This window comes from Coenobita brevimanus, chromosome 17, assembly GCF_032717465.1.
Source record: "Coenobita brevimanus isolate Jiangsu-jjx chromosome 17, ASM3271746v2, whole genome shotgun sequence".
Classification (NCBI taxonomy): Eukaryota; Metazoa; Arthropoda; class Malacostraca; order Decapoda; family Coenobitidae; genus Coenobita; species Coenobita brevimanus.
In genome coordinates, this window is record NC_136970.1 from 4893347 (window position 1) to 4917816 (window position 24470).

At 43.0% G+C, this 24470-nt stretch overlaps 1 protein-coding gene across 1 annotated transcript in view; it reads right to left on the reverse strand.

Moving 5' to 3' along the window:
- The window catches only part of LOC145391236 (uncharacterized), a 90506-nt gene that overhangs the window by 44350 nt on the left and 21686 nt on the right, over positions 1-24470 (reverse strand). Inside the window, exon 4 of the mRNA XM_080265911.1 lies at positions 18166-18244. Coding sequence (XP_080122037.1) covers positions 18166-18244 — 79 coding nt within the window. The remainder of the gene's footprint in view (positions 1-18165; positions 18245-24470) is intronic.

Genomic DNA, 24470 nt, shown 5'->3' on the forward strand with positions numbered 1-24470 from the left:
GTGTGTGTGTGCTGGCGTCTGGAAATGGACGCAGCTGGAGACTGACTTGAGTTTGACTTTGTCCGTCAGAGACAAGTTTTTGCTGAGCTTCATTCTTTGGCTGTTACTGTTTAAGTCTCCTCTCTCTCTCTCTCTCTCTCTGGAAAGGGAGAGAGAGAGGGAAAGGGAGGGCCTGAGGATAATGATGAAGGGGGGGGGGGTAGTGGAATGGTTTACTGTCTATTATACGGGTGCCTTGTTAGCGCTCCCTCTCACCCTCTGTTTAGCCTCTGTCTCTTTGTATTTATTTCCGGGGTTATTTTCACATAGCTCAGTATATTCTTTTTTAGTATATTCATGATCCATCCCTTATTTTATTACTTCTACAGTAGTCTAGCCTTACTTCGTGTTTTATTTTATTCCTAGTTAATATTGTTACCTGTTATTCTGTTAATCCATATTTTCTGTTTGTTTGTATTAAGTCTACAAGGATAGTTTGTTAGTATTTATTTGTTGTTATAGGTTATTATTTTATTGGTCTGTTCATTTGTTTTGTCATTTGTGGTCTTGTTGGTTTTAATTTTTGTATTCATTCTTTTGTTTTCTGCGTAGGTTTTATTGCGTATATATTTTTCCAGACATTTATTAATTCCATAATATTCAGCCAATGTCTGTCTAACCATGTACCTATCTCTAATCTATCTGTCTATCTATTTATCTATTACCAGATATTCTACCACATCCACAGTAACGCCACAGCCCATCATCACATCCTCCTTTGCTTCTCTCTCCACGTAACTCCACATGCTCCTCTCAGATCATTTCCACTGCTCTCACTCTTTACTTGTGGCCTTCCAGCTGGGTCCAAGCTTCACTTCCATACGTTAGAGAGATCACAGTACCGTCATGCAGCGACTTTATTTTATTTATTTATTTATTTTTTACTTCCATCATCATTTCCCTGTTCCTTATCATAGCTCTCAGTAAACTATTTTTTTTTTTACCTCCATCCTCACTTCCCTGTTCCTTATCACAACTTTCAGTACACACTCTCTCTCTCTCTCTCTCTCTCTCTCTCTTTCTATCCTCACTTCCCTGTTCCTTATCGCAGCTTTCAGTAAACTATTTCATTTTTTACTTCCATCCTCACTTCCCTGTTCCTTATCACAGCTTTCAGTAATCCAGCGATCTTTCCTCCCCCCTGTATCCTTCCAAGCACTCCATCCTTCCAGCAAGTATTTGCAGGCACTCACACTCTCCATTTTCCAGACCATCCAGCCTCACTGTGCATTCTGTGGCTTCATTTCTCACAAAGACCAGAACTTGACTCTTGGCTATATTTAATTCTAGATTCTATTTCTTACACACGCTCCCAGGCACATACACCAAGCCTTGCATCTCCCCATTCCTCTTCACTTAACAATACGGTATCATCAGCAACTATATATTTTTTGCGTTCGAGAGGGGCAGTGGGTTATAAAAAGTGCGTCCATTTGTTCATATTTTGTGTTAGAGCGAGGTAGGCTAGACCTGTGTGTGTGTGTGTGAGAAAGAGAGAGAGAGAGAGAGAGAGAGAGAGAGAGAGAGAGAGAGAGAGAGAATAAAAGATTGCTACACAAAGAGAGGGGGGAGGGTTAGGGAGGGACGGAGGAAGAGGACAGAGACGACAGACAGACAAAAATAAGAAGACAAATTATGTATGTCAGCGTCAGGAAAATGAAAAAAGAAAAGAGAAAGAAACGAAGGAAGGAAGGAGGAGAGAAGGGAAGAAAGAATGAAAGAATGGAAGGAAGAGAGAAACGAAGGAAGGAAGAGGAGAAAGAATGGAAGGAAGGAAGAAAAGAAAAATAACAACCTCTCCTTCCCTAACCCAGCATATCGATATAACCCTTGACATTCACTGACTTCTAAACTATGCATGACCTCAGTGGCCGGCTGTAAATTTCGCTGAGGCGGGAGGAAGGAGAGGGAGATCGAGAATGAGGTGGGGAAAGTACAGTTGTGGCCAAAAGTTCGTCGCCAGTCTCCAGCTAGCGTTTCGTTCTATCTTCCATATTTTTCTTTCTTCCCTGGACGTTATAGAGTATCCATCCTTCTATATTTTTATTTTGTGCTTCCTATTGCTAACTCTAATAATAATAATAATAATAATAATAATAATAATGATAATAATAATAATGTGTATGCAAGCTTTTGTTCATGGCTGCACTTTAGGAAATAATGTTTCTCTCTCTCTCTCTCTCTCGTTAGTCCGTTCCCTGAGGTACATCATTAGCAGTAGGAGATATAAACTAAGAACGAAGTACATGCTATAGTCTTTTTTATTATTATTATTTGCCTTTTTTATCTGATGGAACTAGGCTACTCCCACAGCACCGATACCAAGTAGTGGTTACATGAAATTCAGTCTTAGTTATGAGGTAGGAATGAGTCTCCTTGGTTACTAGTCAGATTTACCCTCCAGTAAGACTACACGGCCATTTAAGTTGAAATTTGGTTAGTGTACTTTGTCAAATGGAAACACTTTATTTATCCCCAACTGGTGGTATGTGAAAGGGGGAAGGGTAGGAATGAATCTCCTTGGTTACTATTCGGATTTACTCTCTTGTCATCAACTAACCCAAAAAGTGACTAGTGATGTTTGTCAGATAGGAAGAAACACTTTATTTATACCCAAGTGGTGGTATGTGAAAGAACCCTGAGCCTCGTGAACGGGCTTCGTAGTTTGTGGCCAGGGCCGTATTCGAGGTAGCGTGGGATGCTTCGTAACACCTTTTCCTCAGCGACTTATTTTACGTATTACACCTTAGCATTTTCTCGTATGTAATTTGTATCGCGTTAATATGGGATAGTGTGCATCGGTAATACAGAGGGAGTAATGTGTAGATGTGGAGGTGTAATGTGTAAAATAAATGTGTAATGTGTAAAATAAATCGGCATGGAAGAAGTGTTAAGAATTCCAGTGGCCCTTAGACAACGACCCTTAATATACACAAGTAAAGGGAATTACGAAGAAAAACTTAGTAATTTAATTAATCAGTTTATTTATTTAATTAGAGAGAGAGACAGAGAGAGAGACAGACAGACAGAGTGAGAGAATAGACTGATGGATGTGAGAAACAGAGGAATACATGATGGAACTGGGTGGTGATTGGTGTGATTGCAAGCACATATGAACGTCACTTGGTCTGTAGTCCGCCATTCTCCTTTTGGGGGATAGGGAGGGAGTTGAGGGGTGTTTCTATAACCGGGCAGTGGAAGCGCCTGGTTATGTCAGTGCCACCACGTGAAGGCGTCCCTCTCCAGCGCCTGAAGAGAGAGAGAGAGAGAGAGAGAGAGAGAGAGAGAGAGAGAGAGAGAGAGAGAGAGAGAGAGAGAGAGATTGGGTTAATGTGAGTTTTATTTTTCCCTGCGTGCATCTCACTGAACTAAGGAGCCTGCCCCCCCCCCCTCTCTCTCTCATACATTCCTACACAAATACCCAGTTCCTTCATAGTCTGTATATATTCTTCATTATTTACTGGTATATACTAATGTGCATTTTTTATCTACCTGTTTATCTATCTATATCCATCTGTCTGTCTGTCTGTATGTATGTATATATGTGTATCTAGCTATGAAACACACACACACACACACACACACACACACAAACACAGCGAGAGAAAGAGATGCCCGTTCCTGAGATCCAACAACTGAGCACACACCAACAAAGGATTGATACCCGGCTTCCTTCTCACATCGCACCTTCAGCACTAGTACCCACCGCCTATATTGTCGTGTTGATGTGATGCATAAAAGGAGGGTCAGCAGTTGTTCTCAGACTTTGTAAAACTTTTATGCATTAACCCCTTCACTACGGTTATTATTATTATTATTATTCGTAGTAGTAGTAGTAGTAGTAGTTTCATCCATCTACAAACTTGGACGGAGGTTATGTAGTCACCCTTCGTTGTCTATTTGGTGTACAAGAATTCTCAAAAACTTACTAGATTTCAATTTAATCTGGTGGGAAGGTGGAGTGTGGGGCGAGGAAGAGTTGATTTGATTTTGAGGTGGAACTGGATCCGGATGCAGGAGTAAATCATAAACTTAAATGACGTTGGCGGAGGTATGCGCTCTCTGAAATTGTGAAACAGGGCAGACTGTGGCCGGAGAATTAATTGACTGTGTGAGACCGTAAAAGTATTCGTCTAGTGTGAAATCGGACCTACGTCAGTTAATCATTATTTTTACTGTCGTTGACGGGGGTATGTACTCTCTGAAGGCCTTTTGAATAATCTGGCAATTGTGAGACGTTCAGGTTAGGATGGACCCCTAGTAGTGAAGATAATAGTGAAAATAATATCCGTCTCCTCAACTCGATAGATTGTCAGTAGATAAGACTATAATGTAGAAATATGTCATGGTGTTGAATGGGTTGATATATACTGCTGCTCAACTCTGAAACACTCTCTGACTCCTTCTCCCCCTGCTTACGACCTCCACCATTTCCAAAACACTTCGAAAAGATTAGATTTTGGTCTTTTTATTTTATTTTTCTTTCTGTTCTTATTTTGTTTCTCTTTTCTTTTTTTCTTTTTTTTTTGTGGGGTACAGCTTCGTGGGGAACTTTTAGCATTCTGTTTATTATTCATGTTTTAAAAAGTGTGTGTGTGTGTGTGTGTGTGTGTGTGTGTGTGTGTGTGTGTGTGTGGAACTGGCAGCCAGACTTTGCCTAATTGTTGTTGCCGAAGAAGTCATGTGCGCTGTCAAGCTGTGTGTGTGTGTGTGTGTGTGTGTGTGTGTGTGTGTGTGTGTGTGCGTGTGTAGCGAGGCGGTGTGGGACGGCAAAGAATGGGACAGAAGGAGTGGTGCGAATATGAAGGAAAGAGGTGGGTTGAGAGGTGGGATAGGGTAGGACGGGAGGGATGAGGTGGGTAAGGGTGGGCTGGAACGTGGCAAGGATTTAGGTCAGACAGGGAGGAGCAGGTGGAGGGAAGGGAAGGATGGGGATGAGGTGGATTTGGGTAGGGATGCGATGGGGGGAAGGATAGATGGGGTTTAGTAGAAGTAGGTAAAATGGGACGGAGCTGAGAGGATGGGATGTGTAGGATGAAGTTGAAGTGGACAGGGTTAGGGCAGGTTAGGATTGGGTGGGGTTGGGTAAGGATTGGGTGGGTTGGGTAAGAATTGGGTGGGTTTGGGTAAGGATTGGGTGGGGTTGGGTACGGACTGGGTGGGGTTGGGTAAGAATTGGGTGGGGTTGGGTAAGGATTGGGTGGGGTTGGGTAAGGACTGGGTGGGGTGGGGTAAGGATTGGGTGGGGTGGGGTACGGATTGGGTGGGGTGGGGTACGGACTGGGTGGGGTGGGGTAAAGATTGGGTGGGGTTGGGTAAGGATTGGGTGGGTTGGGTAAGGATTGGGTGGGTTGGGTAAGGATTGGGTGGGTTTGGGTAAGGATTGGGTGGGGTGGGTAAGGATTGGGTGGGGTTGGGTATAGGTTGAGTGAGGTTGGGTTAGGATTGGGTGGGGTGGGGTATAGATTGGGTGGGGTTGGGTAAGAATTGGGTGGGGTGGGTAAAGGACTGAGTGGGGTTGGGTATAGATTGGGTGGGGTGGGTAAGGATTGGGTGCGGTTGGGTAAGGATTGGGTGGGGTGGGTAAGGATTGGGTGGGGTGGGTAAGGATTGGGTGCGTTGTGGTGGGGCTACACATACTAAATGAGCCGTGTCTGGTACGTGGCCCCCCTGCCTAATGTATACCCCCCCTCCCCTCCACTTCTTTCTCCTCCCCCTGCTCCCCTCCACTTCTTTCTCCTCCCCCTCCTCCCTTCCACTCCTTTCTCCGCCTCCTCCTCCCTCCACTTATCTCCTCTTTCTTGCCCCATCTCTCTCCACCGTCCCCACCCGTTCATCTCCTCCTCTCTCTCTCCTTCTCTCCTATTTCTTCCCCTTTCCTTCCCTTAACTTCTTTCCTCTTTCTTCCCCTCCCCTTTCTCCTCCCTCACTCTCCTTTCGGTCCCCTCTCTGCCCTCCTCTATTTCCTCTCTTCCTCTCCCCTCCCCTACTCTTGCCTCTGTGTTCCGTCTTCGTCGCCTCACTTCTCTCATTCTACTTTCAGTTTTGAGCTTTCTTTTGCCTTTTCTTCTCCTTTTCCTTCCATCTCTCTCCTCCTGTCCTACTTTGCTGTTTTTCCCACACCCATTCTTCTTGTCAGTCCCGCCCCCCCCTCTCTCTCTCAGAATATATATACTAAATATATATATATATATATATATATATATATATATATATATATATATATATATATACGGAGCTGAAAGAGCTGTCGGAAATTGGAAGAAATAGCTGAGGAATGAAGGTTAGCTGAGTGGGAAAAAATATGAATGAGAAAGGAATGCCAATGAAAGGAACACTCTCTCTCTCTCTCTCTCTCACACACACACACACACACACACACACACACACACACACTCGCTACCTTACCCACCATTTTTTTTTCTCTCTCTCACACACACACACACACACACACACACACACACACACACACACACTCGCTACCTTACCCACATTTTTTCTCTCTCTCTCTCTCACACACACACACACACACACACACACACACACACACACACATTCTGTTTTGCCTGTGAAGTATTGAGCATCGGTAATTCAATACTTCGATGAGAGAGAGAGAGAGAGAGAGAGAGAGAGAGAGAGAGAGAGAGAGAGAGAGAGAATACTAATGAAAGAACTTTGATAGATTTTCGATACGGCATTTAGATCACGTGGAGAGAGAGAGAGAGAGAGAGAGAGAGAGAGAGAGAGAGAGAGAGAGAGATAATCTTGCAAGGTAGAACTATCTTTATTTTCACACATTCACCACAACAATTATACAGTTTCTTTTTTTTTTATTCATCTCAACGATTTTATTACGCCAGGAATGTAACTTTGGTAGTGAAGGGTTAGCTGACTCTCTCTCTCTCTCTTTACCTGTAGCCAGACACCTTTCTCCTTGTATGGGTAGCCACAAATAAATCACCGCCAAGTCACCTTTCCCCACCGTCAAGCTGCCCTGTCCCCAACTCACCCTCTCTCATACACCCCTCCACCCAATCCCTCCCTCTCATCCTCAGTTTTTCCCTCCCTCCTCCTTCCCTCACTCACGTACTCTCCTAGTTAGTCTCTCATACAAATTAAATATATACTTTCTTACTAGTTTCATCCCTTTCATGAGACATCACCTTTTTTTATTTTTTTCTTATATTTTCCTTTAAAATTTCCTCCCATACTTTTTTTTCACTTCTCTGGTTATATATATACAATTACATTTCCCTTCTCAGCTTTACAGTTATATTTTCCTGTCAAGTTTGTCTTTTTTTACAGCCTTTTTTTTTTTTTTTTTTTTTTTTTTCCCAGTTAGGTTTTTCTTGAGTTTTCAAATTGTATTTTTTTCTTTTTTCAGTTATATTTTTAAAACTAATTATATTTTTGTTGATTCTTCCAATTATATTTTTCTTTTAACTCTGCCAATTATATTTTTCTTTTTGACTTTTCCAATTATATTTTTCTTTTTGACTTTTCCAATTATATTTTTTCGTTTTGACTTTTCCAATTATATTTTTCGTTTTGACTTTTCCAATTATATTTTTTCGTTTTGACTTCCAATTATATTTTTCTTTTGACTTTTCCAAAATTATTTTCCATCCTCACTTCTCCAATTATATTTTTCCTTTGACTTTTCCAGTTGTGTATAGTTTACTTTTGACTTTTCCAATTATATATATATATTTTTTTTTACGTTTTCAATTATATTTTTCTTTTTGACTTTCCCAGTTATGTATTTTTGACTTTTCCAATTACATTTTTTAATCTTTTTCAATTATGTTTTTGTTTTTGACCTTTCCAACTATATATATTTTTTATTTTTCCAATTATATTCCTTTTTGGATCTATTGAGAATTTTTTTTTTTTACTTCTTTCAATTATGTTTTTTTAGTGTATTTTCCTACCAAGTTATTTCCATTGTTTTTTTTTTTTCTTTTTTCAATCACTGCAATAACAACAACAATAACAACAACAACTTTTACAGGCGGATTCCTGTTGGTTTGAGAGATTTTGTTACGCCTGTTCTTTAGAGATTTATTTTGTCACTCGTTTATAGACTGCATGTTGCGATTAATTACTGTCTGTATTAAGAAAGAAAAAGAATACGGTATACAAGAAAAAGAATACGGTATACAAGAAAAAGAATACAGTATACAAGAAAAAGAATACGGTATACAAGAGAACATCAGCTGTATACAGTATATCGTTCAAAGTGTATCGCTCGGGAAGAAATTGATTGAAGTCTCCTGTGGTTACGAAATTCAGGTGTGGGAACGGAAAGGTGTAAGGATTATTATTATTATTATTATTATTATTATTATTATCATTTTTTCCTGTAATTAGCCACGTGCGAGTTTTGGCCTACAAGGAAGTTGAAAATATTTGCATTATTTGATGGGATGGAGGGATGGAGAGGCATATGAGGGGGGGGGGGTGAGCTGGGAGCAGGGCAATGCAATGGCGAGAGACAGGACGACATGGCGGCGATTTGTTTGTGGCCACCCCTTACGGGATGAAGATGTCTGGCAATAGACAGATAGATAGATTTTCGCATATAAGTAAGGTACATGAAAGAGGGTGTAAAGATAGCTCTGAGATTACCATGTACTTTGTGAATTAGGTTATGCTTCGATTTTGCCGCCAGTAAGGGAAGTGCAATATCAAAGACCTTTCCTATTTGGCTGCCCTCCCTCCAACTAACATTCTCTTTTCCCATATACCGTTATCTCTCCCCTCTATCCCTTCATCACATCCTTGGTCTCCCTCTCCTCCTCCATCCTCCAACTCACACCCTCCTTTATCACATACTGTTATCTCGCCACTCCATCCTTTCATCTCATCCTTGGTCTCCCTCTCCTCCTTCAACTCACACTCTAACGTTGCCTAAAACTGCTCTCTCTTCACCTTGAATGCTGAGATAGGTTAGCGCCATAGATTAACACTAGGATATGATGCTAGTCACGAAGAAGTGCTGTAGAACCTTGAATACTGAAGTAATTAGCGCTGTAGATTAACATTAGGATGCGATGCTAGTCACGAAGAAGTGCAGTGGAACCTTGAATGCTGAGACAGATTGACACTAGAATATGATGCTAGTCACGAAGATGTGCTATGGATGGGATGTACGGCCACGGTATCATCTACCTCTGTCATTAATTTTCGTGAAACAAGGAGCAGTAGGAAAAAAAATTGGGGCCAAGTTAAAATAAAAAGACTATCGTGAGCTGACTGAAGTGATGTAGAACGTGATGTGGGAGAAGCCTGATTAAAAGAATACTCGTAGGTGTGTTTAAGATGGAGAGATTTACGTGGGTTCGAATAAGAAGGCCAGAGATAGAGACAGAGTATTATACAAGCTACTCTAGTTCATAAAAAAAAAAAAAAAAAAAAAAAAGCACTGTTATTCACTAAATCGATTAGGAAATGGTGAAAGCAGCGGCAGATGGTAGTGAACGAATTTTACCTCTATAGAACTTAGATAGAAAGTTCTTATTAGTCAGCAGATATAGGAGAGGAAAAAACACTGATATATTAAGTTAGAATTTGGAAAGGTACCCATGGTGTCAAGCGTCAGAAGGAACTTGAGAAAAAGTGAGCCCATGCACAGACAAGCAACAGCCACCTTTGACTCGACAGTGAGTATAGGAAAACAGGAGGATGAGTAAAGGTGTGTGTGTGTGTGTGTGTGTGTGTGTATGTGTGCAGCTCGCCCCCAAGCTGTCAATATCCCAGGGTGAACGAGGCAGTAACTTCAGCCAGAGGGAGAAAGAGGAGGGAGGAGAGATGGCGGAAAGAAAAGAAAAACAAGGGAGAAAACTGATGCTTTTTATGAGACCAGACGAGAGAGAGAGAGAGAGAGAGAGAGAGAGAGAGAGAGAGACAGACAGACAGACAGACAGAGACAGAGAGAGCAAAGAAAAAAATATATGGCGAGAGAGAGAGAGAGAGCAAAGAAAAAATATATGGCGAGAGAGAGAGAGAGAGAGAGAGAGAGAGAGAGAGAGAGAGAGAGAGAGAGCACAGAAAAAATATATGGTGAGAGAGAGAGAGAGAGAGAGAGAGAGAGAGCACAGAAAAAATATATGGTGAGAGAGAGAGAGAGAGAGAGAGCACAGAAAAAATATATGGTGAGAGAGAGAGAGAGAGAGAGAGAGAGAGAGAGAGAGAGAGAGAGAGAGAGCACAGAAAAAATATATGGCGAGAGAGAGAGAGGAGTGAGAGGGAGACTGCCACGGCGGCAGGGGTCAGTACCCCACTGTCGCAAGAGCTTGTGAAACCATGTAGAGGTGTGGCAGGTGGCTCCGACTGAGTGGCCCGCTCGGATTCTGTACTGGAGAATCTGTGACCTATTTTGGAGAGCTATGACCACTCGGAGAGTACTAATTAGCAAGCTCGAAACCATCACGCAGGCCTAGCAAGCCGGCGGAGGGTCAAAAACCGCTCAAGAAAAATGCAGAGAAAATAACGGACGGACCTTTCGGCAACGGACCCAGCACCGAACACGGATCATCTCTAGGACTACTCTATGTTACGATTGCGACGATAAATATTGGAACTTTAACGGATAAGTGCGAGGATGATGCAGCTCATGAGTGATGGGAATATTAAAATGCTGGGACTGGTCTAGACCAGATGGAGAGGAAATGGGCGGAGAGTGGTGCCTGAAGATTACCAGCCATTTTTTGTGGGCAACAGAGACGATAGCAGAAGTGGTGTGGCACTGGTTATGGAGCCATCATTTTCAAGTTGTGTGGAGAAAATTGATTATATATGTCTGCGGAAGAATATTGGCAGTAACAGTCACTATAGGAGGGCAGGGGACTACGTTTGTACAGGCTTATGCTCCACAGTAGGGCAGACCGGAGAGAGAAAAGTTAGAATTTTATGAAGTCCTAGAACGTACTTGTGGTAGCCTACCAGCTGGCAGTGATTTAATAGTGATGGGTGACCTTAATGGGCATGTTGGAGCCGAGGCAGTGGAAGGCGTCATTGGGACGTTTGGAGTTGGTGTCAGAAACCGGGAAGGAACAGTGCTTGTAGATTTCTGTTCCCGGATGGGCTTATCGATCATGAACACCTATTTTAAGCACAGGGAAACGCATATATACACTTGGTTGTAAGGGAGGTGAATGCATGAGTGTTAGGTGGAGGTCTGAGTCTGGTGAATGTTGATGGTGGAGAGTGGAATCTGAAGCAGCTGCTGTTTGCAGATGATACTGCACTGGTGGCTGATTCAGAGGAGGGACTGAGACAGTTGGTAGAGGAATTTGGAAGGGTGTGTGAAAGGAGGAAATTGAAAGTAAATGAGAATAAGAGTAAAGTGATGAAGTGTACGAGGTTGGTAGATGGTAGGGGGATGAATATAGTTTTGAATGGTGAGTTGCTTGAGGAAGTAGAGTGTTTTAAATATTTAGGGTCACATGTTGCTGTGGATGGAAGAATAGATGCAGAAGTGAAGTTTAGAATGAATGGAGTAGGTAAGGAGCTGGGAGGAATGAAAAAAGTGTTTTGATGTCATTCGCTTAGAATGGTTGTAAAGAGAAGGCTGTATAAGGGTGTTGTAGTACCGACTGCGTTATATGGGGCTGAAACATGGAATATGGGTGTAGCAGAGAGGAAAAGTTTGAATGTAATGGAGATGAGGTGTCTGAGGAGTATGTGTGGAGTGACACTTATGGATCGAGTGCGAAATGATGAAGTGCGAAGGAGAACTGGAGTTGTTCGGCAGATGGCTGGTAGAGTTGAGCAGAGGGTGTTGCGATGGTTTGGGCATATGGAGAGAATGGATAATGAGCGATTGATGAAAAAGATAACTAGATCTGATATGAGAGGTGTAAGGCTGATAGGGAGACCACGAATAGGATGGATGGACAGTGTGAAGAGAGCGCTGGATGCGAGAGGGATGTCTGTTGAGCAAGGAAGGGTTACTGTGCGTGACAGAAATAAATGGAGAGAAATTGTGAACGAATAAGTGATGACGCAGCCCTGAGGGGATATTCTCCCGCATTTGGTCTGATCAGCTAGTCAGGTCAGGTGCGGGTAAGGGGATGGGTCTATTATGATGTGGCAGGGGTAAACCAGCTCTGCTGTCGGGCCCTGCTGCGGATGTCACTGATTGCACCGCACAGTTGACCCTTGTGCGGTGTGATGCGGTGAGGATCTGTCCGTTCTCCCCTTTGGGGCTAAGATGCGAATGAATGTGTTTGAATGGATGAGTAAATGGGGAGTGTGTCGTCCTGTCTCGGCTACCTCCCTTTCCTTGGGGGAAGCAGCCTAGGTATATAGATAGATAGATAGATCGACAATCTTAACCTCGGAAGATACGACCAGAAGACCCAGGTAGACTTTATTCTTACGAATAGGAGAGCCATTATTAAGGATGTAAGGACGATACCGTCAGTTTCATTAGGCTCGGATCACAGGCTGGTAAAAGGAAAACTGAAAATGCATATATCGCCACTGCCAAGCGAGGCCAAGACGACACGTGTACGGATTGAGAACATTGAGACCTGCGGGGAGCAGCTGCGCGAACATTTGGCTGAGGAACTCGTTGCTGTGCATGGCGAGACTGTGAAAGAGCTATGGTGTGGTTTTAGGGAAGTGGTGAAGAATGCGCAACGAGATATATTGGGAGAAAGGGTGATGGGAAGAGGAAAGAAGAGGAAAACAACATGGTGGACACCAGAGTTGCAGCAGCAGGTTAGACATAAGCAGAGAGCTTTCCGGACGTGGTTAAGGGAGAGAACACCTGACTCAAGACAGGCTTATGGAGAACCTAGACAAGTTGTTAACCAAATGAGAAGAAGGGAACATATCAGAGATTTGTCCTATATTCAAGAAAGGGGACCCACTGAATGCAGAAACTACAGGGGGATATCGCTAATGTGCCACGTAGGCAAAATATTTGAAAGGATACTGGAGAGAAGATTGAGGAGTATTGTGGTGGATTCGTTGTCAGACTGTCAGAGTGGTTTTAGGCCAGGACGGGGGACCACCGACCAAATTGCGAGTCTACGGCTGCTCTTAGAAAATTCGTGGGAATACGTTGTAGAGCAGCATGTTTGTTTCTTGGACTTAGAGAAGGTATTCGATCAGATACCTAGGGAGAAACTGTGGAATGTGTTGGAAGAAGCAGGAGTACCACATGGGTTGCTACGAGCAATGAAGAGTACATATAGACAACAGATGAGTAAGGTACAGGATGGTGAGGAACTGTTCGAGGTTAACACCGGTGTAAGGCAAGGCAGTGTTTTGTCGCCTTAGTTATTTATCATTTACATGGATGTTGTGATGAGGCAGGTCCGGCAGGGTGGAGAGCAAACACATTGTTTTGTCTACGCTGATGACGTACCACAGATAGCTGGTATCAGGGCACAGCTGGAGGATATAGTTGGAGACTGGAATAATAGTTTTACCACCTACGGACTGAAACTGAACACGGATAAAACGGAATACACGGCCGTGTCACGACGCCAGGATCCTGAGACCATCAGAGTTGGGGAGGGCGCAATTAAAAAGACTGATAATTTTCATTATCTAGGGAGTAAACTGATTAGTGACAATACAATGGAACCAGAAATAGATAATAGAATTACCAAATTCTCGAAGAGTGTCAGTTTTTTGTACCCACTACTGAAGGACGTTAACATCCCCAGCAAAGTTAAAGTTGACATGTAGGCTACACTGTGATACTCAAGCCTAGATTACTGTACGCAAGCGAAACTTGGGTGTTGACAGAGAGGCTGAGGAGCAAGTTGCAGGCGGCGGAAATGAGGGTGCTGCGGATTATTGCTGGAGTCACGAGAAGGGATTGTATCAGGACTGTGGAGATAAGAAACATCTTAAAAGTGGAGTCTTTATTGATGACAGTTGAAAAGAACCAATTGCGATGGTTCGGACATGTGAGAAGGACGCCAAGGGAAAGGATGGTGCGAAGCATGATGGAATGAACGCCAAATGGGAAAAGACCAACCACGGGGACGACCTCGGAAGAGATGGCAAGACGGAGTGGTAGGGATCGTCAGAAGGCGAGGCACGGACCTGCAGCAGGCGGAGGTGCTGTGTCAGGACCGAGTGCAGTGGAGATCATTCGTTCGTAGCCTCTCAACCGATAGGCCAACCTAGGCCTAACGGGCGTCAGGGTGAGCAGTGAGCAGAGAGAGAGAGAGAGAGAGAGAGAGAGAGAGAGAGAGAGAGAAAGAAAAAATATATTGAGAAAATGAGAGAGCGAAGAAAAAGTATAGGGAGAGGGGGGGGGGAGAGAGAGAGAGAGAGAGAGAGAGAGAAAGAGAGAGCAAAGAAAAAATACATGGAGAAATAGGAGCATGGGAGAGAGAGAGAGAGAGGAAAAAAAATGGTATCACTTTTACAACAACGGATAAAAACTGAATGGAAGGAGAGAGAGAGAGAGAGAGAGAGAGAGAGAGAGAGAGAGAGAGAGAAAGACGGGAAGAGAGAATTTAAAAGGCAATGAAAGTAAAGTGAGAAAGAGAGCATTTTAAAGCGAGGCGGGAGGGGATGAGATGCCTGTCTATCAATTTATCTATCAGAGTGACCGCGGCGGCTGTTCCTTTATATTTCCTGTATCCCTCTCATGACGGGGACAACTCTACTATTCTGGCGTGGGAGAAGAGGATGAATAGTCTATCAGTTTATCTATTTTGTGACCACATTAGTTTCTTTCTTTCTCTCATTGTGGGAAAAGGATGAAAAGTCTATCAGTTTATCTGTTTTAAGTCACTCATTAGTCTCTCTCTCTCTCTCTCTCTCTCTCTCTCATATGGTCTAGACAACTTCCGCATATTCTTCCATGCAGACGATTTATTTTAGCAGCGAGTAAGAGCAGTTCTATAAAGACACTTCTTAACGCATCATCCTTAGCGATTTACTTCGTAAAGTACACCTTAGCAGTCTCATATATATATATATATATATATATATATATATATATATATATATATATATATATATATATATATATTATTATCGTTTACATTAATACCATACAAAAGGATACTGACGTGTAGTGTGCAAAATAAATCGCTATGGAAGAGATGTCAAATCTCCAGTCCCACTCAGGGTACAACTCGAAGTCCCAGGTGGGTTGATGTGTTTACCTGTGTATAGATGGGGGGGGGGCGCTCACCATCCACTCACTCGATGTAGTGCTGCCCTTGGGTGTCTGCCCTTTCCTCTCCTTCATCCTTCTTTCCTTCCATCCTCTTATGTCTTTCCTCTTCCTTCTGCCTACGGGTGACTATACACTCCCTCTTCTGTCTTTCCTTCCTTCATTCTTTCCTCTGCCTTCTGCCTGTGGGTGACTCCGCACTGAGTGACAAGCCATATGGTTTCCTGTACACCAGTAAACCATTTACTATGCTGGGTCTATCTATCTATCTATTGCCAGACGCCTCAATCCCGTTTGGGGTGGCCACAAACAAATCGCCTCCAAGTCGCCCTGTCCCCCGCCATTTCACTCCCCTGCTCCCAACTCACACCCCCCTCTCTCATATACCTCTCCACCCCATCTCTCCATCTCATCCTCGGCCTCCCCCTCCCTCTTTCCCCCTCCACCTCACTCACATACACTCTCTTCGTCAGTCTTTCACCCTCCATCCTCTCCACATGGCCAAACCACCTCAGTGTGTTCCTCATAACGCTTCCTATCACATCCACATCAACACCACAACGCTCCTTTATATCCTCATTCGTCAGCCTGTCTCTCCATGTGACTCCACAGGCTCCTCTTAAATAACTCATTTCCACGGCTCTCACTCTTGACTTGTGTCCTTCCAACAACGTCCACGCTTCACTTCCGTACGTTAGAGTTGGTATCACAATACTGTCATGTAGTAACTTTTTCACTTCCATGCTCACTTCCCTGTTTCTTATCACTGCTTTCAAAGAACCAGCAACCTTTCTTCCCTGCTGTACCCTTTCAAGCACTTCACCCTCCAAACCTCCATCCTTACTCATCACACTACCCAAGTACTTAAACGTACTCACATTTTCCAATTCCTCACCATCCAACCTCGCTGTACATTCACTGACTTCACCTCTCTCAAAGACCATCACTTTACTCTTCCCTACATTCACCTTTAGATTCCGTTTCCTACACACTCTCTCAAACTCATCCACCAAGCCTTGCAGCTCTCCTTCGTCTTCACTCAACAACACGGTATCATCTGCAAACAACAGTACAGGGAGTTTCCAAACACTATCCTCTCTCACCAGGGCCACTCCAACATCCACTACCCTACCTTGTACCTCTTTTATTACCCCATCCATGTACAGATTGAACAACCATGGAGACATGACACATCCCTGTTTCAACCCAACTTTCAAAGAGAAAAATTCACTTAGTTCACCATCCAAACGCACGGCAGCCTTCGCACCATCGTACATACTCTTCACAGCATTCAACAACTTCCCATCTATTCCATATATTCTTAACACTTTCCACAATCCTAGTCTATCCACCCTGTCATATGCTTTCTCCAAATCCATGAAAGCCGCATACAACTTCTTTCCCTTCTCTAGAAACTTTTCCACTAAAGATCTAAGAATGAATATCTGATCTACACAACCTCTTCCCTTCCTAAAGCCTCCCTGTTCTTCTCCAACTAATTTCTCTGTTCTTTCTCTAACTCTGTCTATAAGTATCCTACCATACACTTTTCCTATTATACTAAGAAGACAAATGCCCCTATGATTACCACACACTTCTTTTTCCCCTTTTCCTTTGTACAAGGGTGATAACCATATACCCAAATTTTAGCGGCAGGTGGCTTAGTGGGTAATTACGGCACTCCAATCGGATTGAGCCGGTGAAGGTTTATATCCAAGGGGTGGTTGGGGTTTACTGCTCACGTAATGCCACTCAGGGATGAGTGAGGCTGGTCACTCTTATCTTAAATGTCAGGACCAACTTGCCCAGCCCCGGGCTCCTACGCTTTTCATGGGGCAACGTAGGATTTGATGATGAATGAAGGAAAAAAATCTTGCCACCTGATTTTTTCAAACTATTTACTTGTCTGTCTGCTTTTGTCTGTGTCTGTCTAGTTGTTCATCCATCCATCTATCTATCAGTCTACCCGTCTGTCTATCTATCAATATTCGTCTATCTTTGATTGTCTCCTGTCTGTCCATCCATCCATCGTTTTATCCATTTGTATCTATACTGTATCTCTCTATAAAGCCATCCATTCATCTGTCACTGTCTGTATCGATCCATTTGTCTAATTTTGTCTGTCTGGCTGTCTGTTTCTCTGCCTGTATCTCTCCATATAGGTGTATTCCTTTCTCTGTAACTATTTCTCTATCTATTGAAGTGTATAGTAATTGTCTGGGTATCTTTTTTTTTTTTTTTTATGTGTCCGACTCTGGGCAAAGGCTCAGGGCCTATTTCTTGGGGGCAGTTGCCTATCCCAAGGCCCAGTAGTCCTCCTACACCTCCACATGTCACCACTTCGGCGCTAACACCCACCGTCCATATTGAATACATGCTAGGGCTGTCTCATACAGGACTGGTGTATTGGTATTAGCGGGGGTACTTTTACGACATGTCGGCGGGTCATCTGGTAGATCAGGAAAGTCTGCTTTTTTAGGAAATTCAAATCCTTAAACTGTTCCCTGCCCCAGCCGAGATTCGATCCTGGGTCCATTAGGACTGCAAGCCGCCTCTCTACCGATTCAGCCACCGCCTCCCGTCACGCAATGCAAATTTATCTACCAGTATGCACGTCTTTGTCATTCTGTCCCTGCTTAGATGCTGAGTTGGTGATCTTTCTCAGTACTATCTCTGTCTCCGTATTTATCGCCATATCTCTACTGCCCCCGCACAATCGCTCTCTCTCTCTCTCTCTCTCTCTCACACACACACACACACACACACACACACACACACACCACAGCTCATCTCCATATCTCCTCCTTATCTCCCCTTATCAGCATTATCTCTCACAGTCTCCCTTTCCACTTTCTCTCAACATATCTGCCACCTCTCTCTTCTCAGTTCAACGTTACCTCCCTTTTCTCTCTCTCTCTCTCTCTCTGTCTCTCGCAGTTTCCCAGTATCTCATCTTATCTGTAATCTCTCACCTTCAATCCAGACCCATCGCAGGACATCGTGTTGTTGTCGTGTGTTGACGTGCCCTTCGTGACGCTCATGTCCACCGTCCTGCAAGAGTAAAGGTTAATATTGTACGGTACCGCAGGCTTTACTAACGCTCTATAACATTACTACTACTTCTACTACGACTATTACCAATTAATCATTTCCCAGCCTTTTTTCTGTGCAGCAAAGATCATTTTTCCGTGTCTAGCCTAATCTCTTTGCCTCATATGGCTTGTACTTCTCGTTCTCTTTATGCAACATTTCTGAGAGAGAGAGAGAGAGAGAGAGAGAGTGGCTCAGACACTCTTTTGCAGCTGCATTGGCGTCACCTCCTCTCATTTCTTAACCCGTCTGCTCCCACGGCTGTTAGTTGATGTATTATACATTGCACGATCAATGGTAGTAGTAACAATAATAATAATAATAATAATAATAATAATAATAATGATGATGATGATGATGATGATGATGATGATAATTTCTAACCCCATTCATGCGATCCTCAGAGAGTATCACACTTTTCAGGATATCGTGTTCTGTGTTCGTGTGTAGTAATTCATCGAAAGGTGGAACAGTACCTTTTGTCGTAACTGCACATCCCCTGCAAAAAGGATGAAGGTGTTTCCCAAGGGCTTCCATACTCTTTATTTATATCCCCGAGAAAATCATTCATTTTTGTTCTAAGTCTTAACGTGGAAAATTAGGCTGTGATGATGACAATGATGATGATGATGATGGTGGTGGTAGTGGTGGTGATGGTGGTGGTGATGATGATGATGATGATGACGATGATGATGATGATGGTACTCTAACCTCTGCTTCTAACCTCACCTCTAAACTCTGCCTCTAAGCTAACCTTTAAACTCTGTCTCTAACCTCACCTCTAAACTCTGCCTCTAACCTCACCTCTAAATTGAATATCTAACTAGCACTGTCCACACCTCTAATCTGTACGTCTAGCATGACTAATATTAATTCTTCCTCTACCTCTGCCTCTAACCAGCACTACCTCTAACCAGCCATCCTTATCTTTAACCTTCACTAACTTTACCACCACCACTATCTTCACCTCCGCCTCCAACTTCAAACTCAAACTACCACTTACCTCACTTCTAACCTCACCTCTAACCTCACCACTAACCTCACCACCACTAACCTCACCTCTAACCTCTTCACCACTAACCTCACTTCTAACCTCACCACCACTAACCTCACATCACTAACCTCACCACCATTAACCTCTCTTCTAACCTCACCACCATTAACCCCACCTCTAACCTCATCACCACTAACCTCACCACCATTAACCTCACCACCACTAACCTCACCTCTAACCTCACCACCATTAACCTCTCTTCTAACCTCACCACCATTAACCCCACCTCTAACCTCATCACCACTAACCTCACCTCTAGCACCACCACTAACCTCACCACCATTAACCTCACCACCACTGACCTCATCTCTAACCTCAACACCACTAACCTCACCTCAAACCTCACCACCACTAACCTCACCTCTAACCTCACCACCATTAACCTCACCTCTAACCTCACCACCATTAACCTCACTTCTAACCTCACCATCACTAACCTCACCTCTAACCTCACCACCACTAACCTCACTTCTAACCTCACCACCATTAACCCTACCTCTAACCTCACCACCACTAAGCTCACCTCTAGCACCACCACTAACCTCACCTCTAGCCTCACCACCATTAACCTCACCACCATTAACCTCACCTCTAACCTCACCACCACTAACCTCACCTCAAACCTCACCACCACTAATCTCACCTCTAACCTCACCACCACTAACCTCACCTCTAACCTCACCACCACTAACCTCACCTCTAACCTCACCACCACTACCCTCACGTCTAACCTTGACCTGCCTCTACCCGTGTGCCAATAACGTGTAGCACTAACAAGGGGTGAATTATTGATGAGCGTGGTTTGCCTGGACGCTGGTTTTAAAGAGAACACATCAGCTCTCTTCCGTCATGCACTGTCATTGTACTCGTAAGGTAGTAACATGGGCTGACCGCTATTCCTACTACTGTTACTACCATTACTATTGCTACTACCATTATTATTACTAATATTACTACCACTACTACCATGAAGAGGTGGTTACATGAATTCGGTACTATTTTAAGTAAGCTTGAATCTCCCTGGTTACTAGTCAGATCTCACAACTTGAATTCAAAGTCGTGGTTGGTTGGAATTCGGCGTTATTGATGAGGTAAGAATGAGTCTCCTTGGTTACTAGTCAAATCTCACAAACTTGAACTGGAGGCGGTTGAACGAATTTGGTATATATGTATTAGGTACGAGTCTCCTTGGTTTCTAGTCAGATCTCACAAACTTGAATAGAAAGTGGTTGAATGAATTTGGTATATATTTATGAGGTAGGAATGAGTCTCCTTGGTTACTAGTCAAATCTCACAAACTTGAATAGGAAATGCTTGAATGAATCTGGTATATATTTATGGGGTAAGAATGAGTCTCCTTGGTTACTACACTCCTTTTACTTTAATTTGGCCCAGATTATGGCGTAGTTGAAGAATAAGGCAGTACTGTGGCTGTACATCATTTTCATAGCTCTTCTTCATGACTAGCATACTGTAATCTCAGTCTCTTGCTACAACTCGGTATTCTTGGTGGAGAGTTGACAATTTTAGGCGCTCTACATCATTTCCATAGCACTTCTTCGTGACTAGCATAGAGAGATGACAGTTTTAGGCAATCTACATCATTTCCATACCACTTCTTCGTGACTAGTATTATCTAATTCAAGTTGGAGAGCACAGTTTTAGGCCAAGTTAAAATAAAAAGGGTATATTCACTCGGTGGCAGAAAAAGACAATACGACGGCTCTGCATCCTCTCCACAGCACTTCTTCGTGACTAGCATCATATCATAGCTCAAATGTCTTCTTACAACTTAGCATGCATGATGGAGAGGTGGCAGTTTTAGGCCAAGTTACAGTAAATGGAGTATTGTCTACATTCTGTCCCCACACTCCTTCAAGAATTTCCTGGGATCGTATGTATGTCGTAGGTGCTGTTGGGGTTGAAGGACTTTGATTCTGCCTCCTTCATGTTTCACTCCTTCATGTTCCACACTCCATCATGTTTCACACTCCTTCATGTTTCACTCCTTCATGTTCCACACTCCTTCATGTTTCACACTCCTTCATGTTTCACACTCCTTCATGTTCCACACTCCTTCATGTTCCACACTCCTTCATGTTCCACACTCCTTCATGTTTCACACTCCTTCATGTTCCACACTCCTTCATGTTTCACACTCCTTCATGTTTCACTCCTTCATGTTTCACTCTCCTTCATGTTTCACACTCCTTCATGTTTCACTCTCCTTCATGTTCCACACTCCTTCATGTTCCACTCTCCTTCATGTTCCACACTCCTTCATGTTTCACGCTCCTTCATGTTCCACACTCCTTCATGTTTCACTCTCCTTCATGTTTCACTCTCCTTCATGTTCCACACTCCTTCATGTTCCACACTCCTTCATGTTTCACTCCTTCATGTTCCACACTCCTTCATGTTCCACTCTCCTTCATGTTCCACACTCCTTCATGTTCCACACTCCTTCATGTTCCACACTCCTTCATGTTTCACACTCCTTCATGTTTCACTCCTTCATGTTCCACACTCCTTCATGTTTCACACTCCTTCATGTTTCACTCCTTCATGTTCCACACTCCTTCATGTTCCACACTCCTTCATGTTTCACACTCGTTCATGTTCCACACTCCTTCATGTTTCACACTCCTTCATGTTTCACACTCCTTCATGTTTCACTCTCCTTCATGTTTCACACTCCTTCATGTTTCACTCTCCTTCATGTTCCACACTCCTTCATGTTCCACTCTCCTTCATGTTCCACACTCCTTCATGTTTCACGCTCCTTCATGTTCCACACTCCTTGATGTTTCACTCTCCTTCATGTTTCACTCTCCTTCATGTTCCACACTCCTTCATGTTTCACTCTCCTTCATGTTCCACGCTCTTTCATGTTTCACTCTCCTTCATGTTCCACACTTCTTCATGTTTCACACTTCTTCATGTTCCACACTCCTTCATGTTCCACACTCCTTCATGTTCTACACTCCTTCATGTTCTACACTCCTTCATGTTTCACTCTCCTTCATGTTTCACTCTCCTTCATGTTTCACTCTCCTTCATGTTTCACTCTCCTTCATGTTCTACACTCCTTCATGTTTCACTCTCCTTCATGTTTCACACTCCTTCTTGTTCCACACTCCTTCATGTTGCACTTTCCTTCACTACCAAATGTTTCCCCGGGGCTACATAAAATCGTTTGCTGGTGCCAACAGTGAAGTAGAGTACTGTATGTATGATCGTGTTGGCTAAATTAACAGTGATTCTGTGAGACAGGCTCCCAAAGTTGCTTAAAATTGGTCGTATGAATAGTAATTATAATAATAATAGTAGTAATAATAATAATAATAATAATAATAATAATAATAGTGGTAATAATAATAATAATAATAATAATAATAATAATTATTATTATTATTATTATTATTGTGTTCCTAGTAAAGCGTTATCCAGAGATTGCGTTGGGTATATATATACAGTATATATATATATATATATATATATATATATATATATATATATATATATATATATATATATATATAGTGTATAGTGTGTGTGTGTGTGTGTGTGTGTGTGTGTCAGGATGGAATTGGATTTGCCCCACCTGCATCCCCTCACCTCCTTCCTGTGGCACCCTGGAGAGAGAGAGAGAGAGAGAGAGAGAGAGAGAGAATGTCTGTATGCGAGAGATAGATGAGAAAAGCGATAAGACACCCACCCACGAGAGAGAGAGAGAGAGAGAGAGAGAGAGAGAGACTAGTATATTCGTGTCAACAAGCAACACAGCATCATCATCCTGCATCACATCTCAAAATTGTCATTCTGCTCTTCATCGCCCCAAAACCTCCATGTAAAATATTGGAGAGGGACGCCTTGAAGTGGTGGCACTGATAAAGAATATTCAGCGGTATTTCTCTGGCATTATATACACAAATCCATCATAATCCCTCCCTGTCCACCTTCCCATATACTCCTTAGGCCCATAATTGCTCTATCTTGCAGTTCTAATCGCCATCTCCACTGTCTGCCTAAATATCTTGCAGTCCTTATCGCTATCTCCACTGTCTGCCTAAATATCCTGCAGTCCTAATCACTATCTCCATTATCTGCCTAAATATCATGCAGTCCTAATCGCTATCTCCACTGTCTGCCTAAATATCTTGCAGTCCTCATCACTATCTCCACTTCCTGCCTTACTCTACGATGTTCAACAGTTCTCCTTTCACACCGAACACGCAGCGCCATCCACAACCCTTCCTGCTCACCTTCCCTCATTGTTACCGAGTCCATAAATGCTGTAAATATCTTGCAGTGCTTATCACATTCTTTCTTCATTATCTACCATGCTGCAGTTGATCCACACAGCCCTTATCACTCGGAAAACCACCCAGATAACACCCACCATTTTTATCTCTTATCAGTCATTGCCTTTCCGTGCACCTTATCAGTAATACTATACTCCTTTTACTTTAACGGGCTAAAAATTGTCATCTCTCTTTCTTGAATGGTAAATTATAATTAGAATATGGCCCTAGTCACAAAGAAGTGCTTTGGTAAGGTTGTAGAGCCGTAACATTTTTTTTTTTTTTTCTGACTGAGGTACATGAGATAAGGCGTTAAGGGACGAAAATCTGAGCCAAGTTAAGGTGAAAGAACTACATTACTTTTTCCACAATAGTTTTCTGCACTCACCTGATTATGTTTGGTTTTGTATAAGGGCACATTCACGGCCCTCTGCCACTCCACCGGTGCAATACTCTCTCTCTCTCTCTTTCTCACTGTTTCCCTCTTTTCCCAACCATTTTATCCTTTTTGCAGCTCTGTCCGGAATGGCCTCCTATTATCTGAGAATTTGCTTACATTTTTTCTGCCGGACTTTTCACTCACCCGTTTTTGCTGCTCTCTAACCTTTACATACTTTTTCCTATCCTTTTTTTTTCCGTGGCTTCTTTTATCGCATCCATCCCAGCTGCTTTTTCCTATTGTCCTTCACTGCCCTGTTTGCCTGCATATCCCACCATGCTCTTCCTCTCAGTTATATCTTTGCAGCGCCACGGATTGATATTGTATTGTATTGCTCTCGTTTTCTTTAATAGCGTATGGCCGTTGTTATTAATTTATTGTTTTTGTTTT